The following is a 9124-nucleotide window of genomic DNA, read 5'->3' as shown; positions in this document are numbered from 1 at the left end:
TGACAAGAATAAGTCATTGTTTTATTGATAATGCATTTCACAAAATCAAAAAATTTAGACATGTAAGGGTCCCATATATCACCTAAATTCAAATAAATGTGTCTAAGTGAATAGTTTTGAATAGTAGATATAATTTCTGAAATAGGAGGTATGATATTTCAAACTTTGTAGAATATAGAGTGTTGAAATAATCTTTTAGAATATACTGAACATCTTGTCCGAAGAGGAGTTACCATGGGGAGACAGAGTAGGTTTACATGGGTTTGTAGAAAGAGAGAGACAGACAGATATGGTATTTCAACCAACACATTCTTAGTGATGACTATGAGTTTGGAAAGGAAAATGAATCAAAGAGAACCTGTTACTTCCAGCAATCAATTTTCGGGAACAGCTCTGTGAATGTCCCCCGAGTGTAGCCGCTGGCTAATCACATCGAAGGGGAAGAGACTCTGCCATAGAAGAGGATGCTGTTGGTCTTGTTGTGCTTGATGAAGAACAGGAAAGGGTGGTCACAATGGAATCTGTCTGGAATTCGATATGACATTGCAACAATATTTATTCCAGTCGCAGCTGCGGCCTCCGTGCCCTCCTCATTCACCTCCACAAAGGACTTGTGGAAGACTTTCGACACCACCAGATCTCGTCTCCCGGTCATGCCTGAGAAGTCGGCTTTCTCCTTATTGAAGGCGTCCACCATCCCCAGGGCTTCCAGCGTGGCCTGGAGGTCATAGCTCTCCTCCACTTTGAACCGAGGTAGGTGTAAATCCACTTTTCTCTCCCTCATATTCTGTGGGCTCGTCCACTCTATTAACTTCTCAGCAGTGAGCTGATCTTCAAGCTATAACAATGGAAAAAGGAAAAACTGGCACGATTGTCAGTGGACATGGAGTCTCCCTTAACATTGGATTGAAACGTGGAAATCCTTTAACAGTAAACATAAATACAGGAGATTCAGTTGATATGGTTTTATCTGAGGAGGTAAAAATAACAGAGTCCTGAATATATATTATATAATCAAATAAATGTTCTTATACTTTCATGACTTTGCTATTTTTATGTATATATGTACACATTAATAATATATGCATATGTATAAATATCTATACAAATGTATATATGTATAATATATATGCACACATATATGCAACAGAATGGTGAAATAAAATTAGTTGTAGAAGATGAGCCATCCACTTTTTAGGCTTGTTCTCTATTTTGTGCTTCACTTTCAAATAACCTCTTGTCAATGTTCCTTTGTCCATAAATTTTTACATAGTGCATTTACAACGTATAGCCTATTTTATTCCTTTTTCTTGCTTCATTTATTGGTAAACTTTTCCTGTATGGATATATGTTTCTCTAATCAAGTTTACATTGTTACATAATACTATCATTAAATTGATATTCAGTATATAAATCTTTACTTAATATCTTTTAAGCATTCACTGCATGTCAGTCCCTAACCTAACCGAAGGTAATACAAACATGTACCATTTTTCCTCATTTAAAATTTTTCATTATTTTGAGCCACTTCTGTCCAAAAGCTTTTCCCCTGTTTAGACTTGTTGTTATAGGATAAAATCCTAGCACTGAGATTCCCTATGTCTTTGATAATGGAGAATTTAGAGCTGAAGCCGAAATATTCTGATGACTCTTCACATTTATTGCCATGTTGCTTTCCCTAAGAATTTCCAGTTTCCAGTGTTACGAGATATGTATTTTGAGTGTGGCAAGTTTACTGCTGCTTCTGCATCATCATCGACTATTATAGTAATTGCTTATGGCCTTTTATGGAATGTCCTTTTATGCCAGATATTGTTATTGATATTTTTACATATTAACTTTATTATAACAATGCTAACAGGAAAATTGTATAATCACCCCCTTTTTTGAAATCTTAGCAATGAGGCTCTGAATGAGCCTGTGGTCCATTTTGAGCACTTAGGGACCAAATACTTCAAAATTGAAAAGTGGGCATCAAGATAATCTATTTGTCCACGGTCTACAGAAACACTGTGAATTAGTGGGCAATATGTAACCACTTTGTTTTTTTAATTTCCTTATTTTACTTGTGAGTGAACTTGCAAATATTTCTATGTGTCACCTATGTATGAGTGTTAATTTCCTTGTCTTCAAATGAGTGGACTGGAATATATCAGAGGTTCTTATGGTTGCAAAATAGTTCTGTGTGTATCTAGGTATATTTTTTTTGTGAACTGACATTCCATAGTTTCATCAGAAGAGTAATGTGACCTGTGAGGTACAGATACACTATTTGTATCATACTATGATCCCTAACGTATTGATTTTATTTTTTTGTTCTTTGCTTGAGCTCTGCCAGCCACTAGCACCAGTCTATGAGCAGCCCGTACGAGCAGTGTCTCACTAGGAATTTTAGCAATAGTAGGCAGCATTGGAGGTACCAGCTTTTACCTTCTGCAGACCATCTAGTTCATTGGGCAGCAGCACCATCATGCTTAGCTCTTGGCCTTTGTACGGTATTTCCAGGATCTTGACTTGCATGTCCTCCAGTGACGTGAAATTGAAATCATCGGTTTGTTTCATCATCTGCACAGATTTGCTTGTGTCCTGCAATAAATTCATGTGGCAAAAAATGCTAAGTGAGCATAAGTCAAAAAGAAAGATAATATTATTGTAATACCAAACACATCCCCCTTCTAAGATATGATCTCGGAAATCTGTGAATTAGAGACAAGAGTTTCTTCAAGGACTCCCAACGAAATAAAGTTAAAAAAAAAAAAGACAAGAAAATAAGCCTTGACAAATTCTGTCTTCTACCCGCAGCACCTATATATTAATCACTAGGTATTTAAATTTCACACTGAATGTGTAGCTATGTTATATTATATACATAATTTATAGACAATACCTTGTTCAGCCAAAATTTTCCCTCCCCAGTATTTTCTTTCTTAAATTTCTGGCACCACTGCCCTTTGAAATAGACTGCGTTCACCAGAACCAGAACGGTCAAGCTACCGAGAGAGTCTTTGGGAAAGAGATCCTTGATTTTTTCTGCAAAGAAAGAAAAGCAAAGGTTTGTCATGAAAGGCACAAGTGGTTTGTCTGGAAGATGCTTGGAGAGTTACAACTGATGATTAAATATTCACACAAATCACCACATTAGGGACTCTGTGCCCGATTGTTCACAAGGTGAAGCTTTCCTCATGGCGCCAGCCTGACGGAGTCGCCCTCATGCAGACCCCCCTTCTTCTGACTGGGAACGTGTTTGGTCTCTGTGGTGACATCAGTCACCTCACACTGAATTCTGATGAACTGATGTCAGCTGATCTTTCCACTGGTCAGTTTTCCCCCTCCCTCCCTACCACCCTCCCTGTCCCCTCAATAACCCCCACCCTCCCTTGTTTCCTCCATCCTTCCTTCTATTCTTTTCTTCTTCACTTTCTTCTTTGCTTTCTATTTTTTCAAACTGAACTCACTACTCAGAGGAAATGGGCCTGAATGTTCTTTAGGACAAATGACATGAACGCTAAAATTGAAAACATGTACTCAGACACCATTTCCCGGGGTGACTTTGTCTTCATTTGCCAGGTTGAGTTGCTGTAGGTTTGGCCTGTATTTAGGATGGGAGGTAGGATATGGTGCATGGAATGGAGACATCATCCAGCCGCCTTCCGTGGTTGGGGAGGACAGCTGTGAGCATCCCTGCAGGATGCGGGGATGGGGAAGTGGTCAGGTTGCTCCTGCTGCAGATGGCAGGAAGGGTGGTTTGCAGGAGAGCGGCTCGTTTCCCAGTTAACAAAGGATAAGGGAACCCTTTTAATATTATCTCTTAGGGATCACAATCCAGACGTTCAGCCTTGAATTTACAGAAAAAATGCGAATCAACATGAAGTTTGGCAGAGAGTTGGGATCCATAGAGATACTGTCACCCACAGACTCAGCTGAGTTTCCAGGTAGCTGGTCCTGGGATCCCTCCTGGGCTCCCCTTGTTTCTCTCCACACTGACGTGGACCATTCCACCCTCTGCAGTGCCCTCCTCCATCTTCTGTAATCTCATCTCACCCCGGCTCCTGGCACCCCATGCAGGGGCCAGCACAGCGTTCACACACAGCGGGGACTCTACAGTGATTTTTAAGGAGTGACTCTCTCATAACCTACCATTAGTTTGGCTTTCCACCCAGGAATTAATCATCTTCCGACTTTCTTCTGCAGCATTGACAAAATCAGCAGATTCCACACTGGCTAGGTAAAATTTCTTAACATTATCCATGTATGCCTATGGCATGGGCAGGAAGAAAGGAGGGATTAAGAGTAATTGGTCAGTAACTATGTAGGTATTCCCAGATTAAACTGTGTTCAGTGATGACCAAAGAAAGTACCTGAAACGATCCTTACGCCCACTTCCCCGGTGGGTTGTCAGGCTCTGGGACACTCCAGTAGGGGGCGTCGTGGTCCAGGAGCTGAATGCCCCTGGGGCAAATGCTCCCCATGTGGGTCAGCCAGGCTCCTCTGCCTCCCCCTCCCCCATTAGGAGATGGGATCAGAGGACCCAGGATGCAGACCAAAGGTGTGACAGGTCATGAAACTTACCTGCAGAAACAGAAAGGTCTTTTCTCCATAGAGCCTGTTGGCTATGTTCAGCTCATAGGCATCAGTGGATTTCTTTAAGTCAGTCAGAAGGTTTTGAAATTGATGATGAATATATCTTGGCTTTTCAACCTTCAAACACCAGAAAGTGAGCTCATTGGATTCTCATTGTACGTAAATACTACAGCCCCATGGGTCTGTGAGCTCCGTTCCTAGAGTTTGGTATCCCCACGGACGACATTGGTTGCTATCTCCCCATATATGGTGTATTTTAGCGGAAATACCCTTCATAATCCTTACATTCAATCTTCCAGGTAATTCTTCCTTCCTGCTCTAACACACTCCAGTCTTTTCTCTTTTGAACTAGAGATGCAGCACCATTCCACTATTGGATTGTGTTTTAATTGTCTCAAATGTTTTGGGACCAGCTAAAACTTAAACTCCTTTGAGCTAGAACCATAGTGCATCTCTAACAGTCATCAACTCTATGAGAACATGAAATTTGTATATTGCCCTATGTTATGGCATGTAGTCCTGTTTAACTCCTTGGAGGGATTACTTTCTAAGACCCCTTGATTGTGCTCTTTGGCTGTTCATTATGCCAGTCACTCTGAAGTAGGAGCAGTGTGTCTCTGGTACACTGCTAAGAGCTGTACATCAGCATCTCTAAGTCTTTAGTTCAATTGACATGAAAACAAGAGAGTTCAGAGAACTAAAAGACTTCTCCAAGGAGACAGAGCCAATTTTTCAACTCACGCTTATCTCAACTAGAACCTTCCACTTGCTAACTAAGAGTTTTGGACTATTTAGGCTACCAACCATAATTCTCACTCAATCATTTTCCAAAATATAGTTGATCATATGCTTATTGCTCTTAGTCTAATTTAGGGGTTAATTAAAATTATATAATTTTAGCAACATATTGTGATTACTATAGTTATTATTATTCTATAATAATAATAATACATAACGTTTATGGGGGTTTCTGTCATCCAGGCACTGTTGTCCGGTTTCACATGTAGTTGCATGTCTTGCAGCAGACTCTTTATTGCTCCTAGTTAATTTGTATGAAGTCAAATTGCAGCTCAGAGCAGTTGTATTTTGCCACGTTCCCCATTCCTGAACAGAAGAGCACAATTTGAAGCTCCTGAGTTCCCTGGCGGCCTAGTGGTTAGGATTCCGGGCTTTCATTGCCATGGCCCGGGTTCAAGCCCTGGCTGGGGAAGTGAGATACTGCCAGCTGAATGGCATGGCACAAAAACCATTTTTCAGTTTGAAGCTCCTTTGGGTTTCAGAACTCTTGCTCTTAAGAACATGCTACTCTTCTTTCAAGAAAACAAATATATAAAATAAATAAGTACATAATATGATATGAGAAACAACTCTGTCCAATCTATTTTGCTTAAGATGTCCCCTAAAAATTGGCCTTTCCCTGTTTATCTGAAATTCCCAGTTTAAACTCTGACCCTCTTGGACATGTGATCTCCTTCTAAATTCAATGCTCTGTGACTCACGGGATCAACTGTAGTTCCTCCTTTTTTGTTCTCTGTGATTTCATTAAAGTGCAGGACCTGGAGGAGACAGAGAGTGGGACAAGGAAACTTTAGAGATCTATGTACCCCAGAGTAAATAAAAAAGAAAGAAAAGAAGGAAGGAAGGAAGAAAGAAAGAAGGAAGGAAAGAAAGAATGCAAACAAACAAACAAAAGAAAATGCCAAATCAAAAAAAAAAAAAAAACAAACCCAAAAAGAAAGAAAGAAAAAGAACAAAGAAATGTTCCATGCAAGCATTTGCTCCTTGAAAAACACAACCTGCGTGTGAAAAGCACAAAGCTGGTTGATCACCAGCCAGTTCAAAGAATCCTGATTCATTTTTCATCCATTGCTGAGGAAACATGTAAAGATGACTCCCATGGATTTTAGTCAATGCACCACTTCTACCTGAACTCTACCATTTAAAGCCTCACCTGTGGTCATTGGGCAGTTGTAGGGTTCATCCCAGCTCCCAAAGGAAGTCTCGGCACAGGGAAGAGATGGGGCGGATCACTGGGGGGAGAACATATGCTCCCACAGGTCTGTGCCCGCCCAGTCATGGGGAGTTTGCAGCTTCCTGTGCTACCCCTGGGGACAGCCAGATCTGTGATCATCTGCACAGAAGCCAACAGAGAAACCAGGACAAACTGGTAAATGGAAAGGAAGCTGCGACTTACCTTCTGGATTTGTGACGCCGTGTGTTCTCGGGCCCCCAAGGAAGTCATGGCTAAGGCTGACATGATACTCAAAGGGCAAAAGAAGATATTTTCCCTCCCTGATTGTCTGATCTGTTGGAACAGGTCGACTGCAAAGTGGTTGATTCCTTCACCGAGTGAACCCATGGTGGCTTGATGTGGTCTGGAATTCCTGGAGAAGCATCAAATTTATTTTATAATGAATTTTTTGGAGGGAAGGTTAGTCTGTAATAAAGTTTTCATAAGAAATGCCTTATATGTGGGTTGTGGGATTCTGAAATCTATAGCTTCCTTCCTTTTACTTTTAAAGCTTTTTTCAATGTACATGTATATATTTCATAATTAGAAGACTATGGAAATAGTATTTAAAGAAAACTTTTGTGGGGACTTCCCTGGCAGCGTTCTTAAGACTCTGCACTTCCCATGCAGGATGGCGCAGGTTTGATCCCTGGTCAAGGAACTAAGATCCCACATGCCGTGTGGTGCGGCAAAAAAAAAAAAAAAAAAAAAAAAAAAAAAAAAGGAGAAGAAAACTTCTGTGAAAACTAATAGAATATCTTTTCTTCCTTACTGGCTGTACTAAGACTGGGTAGAAAACGCATTATAACAGACCCAAGGCAAAGATTGACGTGTAACATCCCACCATCCCCCATGAGGCCCCTCTATGCCTTTTCCTTGAGGGGTCTGTGGGTACTGGACATCCTACCCCCCAATCACACTTCCTCTTCAGGGAGCATTTGGTTTTTGGAAATAAATTACCTAAAGATTAAAGGAGATGAAAAATTGTTTTACTTTTGCCCTGGCTAAAGAATAAAATACAATCAGAAAAAACAAATTAGATAAATGATGTAGCACACATCATTGTTATTATTTTCAGGAAGGATTCATGTAGTTAAGCAGAGCTGCTGGAAGCACTTACCTGTGAGCCTGGAGGAAGCAGAGGTGGGCAGACAGCCTGTGAGCTGATGCGCCGTGAATGGTCAGGTCTGGACTATATAACTCTCTCTTGCTGCCTCCCATCCCTCACAACAACTGGTATTTCAAGTAAAGCAGCTTCTGATTTCTTCACCAGGCTACCCATCACCTTCATGAGCATGAAGTCTCTATGAGTAAAGGCAAGATTATTGTTCTATTCTCGTACGTCCTTTTCACCTGCAGAAGAAATTGTGACCTGCGATCACTGGCTCATATGAAATGCATGTAGGTGCCTTTCCAACACCAAGGAGAATAAAGTTAAATTGTAACTTCTTCACATGCCATGAGCTACTGTGCCCAAGGAGAAATAACCCTTAAAATATCTTTCTTGTCTTACATGTTGAATTGTCTTTAAGACCACTTCTAACACCAACAATTAAAAAGCTTATAGTTTCTATTTTCTGTTCTGAAAGGGCTTCTCCAACCTGACCATTTCCTTCAGAATTATTCTGTATAAACAGGAAAATAGCTCCAATTCTCAACTTAAGAGATACTGGCGAAGTGTCTCAGCAGTAGGTGGAGAACAGGCATCATTTGCCTTCCCCTAAAGGCTGGACCTTGGCCGTGGTCCTCCCTGTGACCCCCATGCCCCTTGCAGCCAATCCCAGATGGCCAATGACTTCTAAGGTCAGTGGGAAGCTCATTTCCCTACAGTGTAATCAGCTCTCTGTGAGAAGGACAATGGATCCAAACAGGGGTCATTTTGGTGGCAGTATTCCAATTTTTTGTACAAAGATGTATCAGAAAAATAAATTGTTTGATCCCCAGAATTATCACATTTCTCGATTAGCCTGCTATTCATTACACCATCTTCAAATTCGTGGTCTTGAAAACAGAGTCAAATGCCTGTGAGAAAAAAGCAGGAAAAAGTGTTCTTTTGAATGCCATGGTTAAGTCTCTTATCATTGGAGCTGTATTCTCTTCGGGGCATGGCATTCTCATAGCAGAATAATATTAAAACAGTTGACTTTTACTGAGGGGGGTATGTATTCACTCATTTCCCTCTTTCACACCTTATTCAGGCAGATCCGTTTGTTCTCCCCATTTCACAGAAGACAGAGATGGGGCCCAGAGTGGCTGAGTGGAAGCCCAGGTCTCTAAGTTAGTGAAGTGCACAGGTGAGGTGTCCAGGCAGGCAGCTGGTTCAGGAAGCTGTGTGTGTGTCCACGCCCCACAGGGCAGTCTGTTGACGGACTCTGCTCTTTTAGTGACATAACTCCTTGTGTCTAAATGACAAGAACCTGTTTCTTCTGAACTTTCAAAAGAGATAATGTCCTCCCGCAAAATCTGAGGTGGTGGGAATGGGTCCCCCAAATGCTCCCCTGTGGGCCCCTCAGTCACTAGGAGGGAAGGCTG

At 41.2% G+C, this 9124-nt stretch overlaps 1 protein-coding gene across 2 annotated transcripts; it reads right to left on the bottom strand.

Annotated features, from left to right (window-relative positions):
* Positions 1 to 8006, bottom strand: LOC309611208 (serpin B3-like). Of its 2 annotated transcripts, XM_082355326.1 has the most exons (9): positions 7713 to 8006; positions 6776 to 6965; positions 6081 to 6137; positions 4570 to 4698; positions 4138 to 4255; positions 2888 to 3030; positions 2431 to 2586; positions 599 to 838; positions 1 to 484 (listed from the first exon to the last, which is right to left on the bottom strand). In XM_082355326.1, the coding sequence occupies exons 1-9, from the start codon at positions 7811 to 7813 to the stop codon at positions 428 to 430; spliced, it is 1191 nt and encodes a 396-aa protein (XP_082211452.1). In that variant the 5' UTR covers positions 7814 to 8006; the 3' UTR covers positions 1 to 427. The 2 variants fall into 2 exon arrangements, with proteins under 2 accessions (XP_082211452.1, XP_082211451.1); XM_082355325.1 differs by having other exon boundaries at positions 1 to 838; positions 7713 to 8003.
* Positions 8007 to 9124: the final 1118 nt, after the last annotated feature.

Source organism: Balaenoptera borealis (genome assembly GCF_965194805.1).
Source record: "Balaenoptera borealis genome assembly, chromosome: 14".
Taxonomy (NCBI): Eukaryota; Metazoa; Chordata; class Mammalia; order Artiodactyla; family Balaenopteridae; genus Balaenoptera; species Balaenoptera borealis.
Note: the sequence above shows the minus strand (reverse complement) of the source record. Positions and strands in the feature narration are given on the sequence as shown.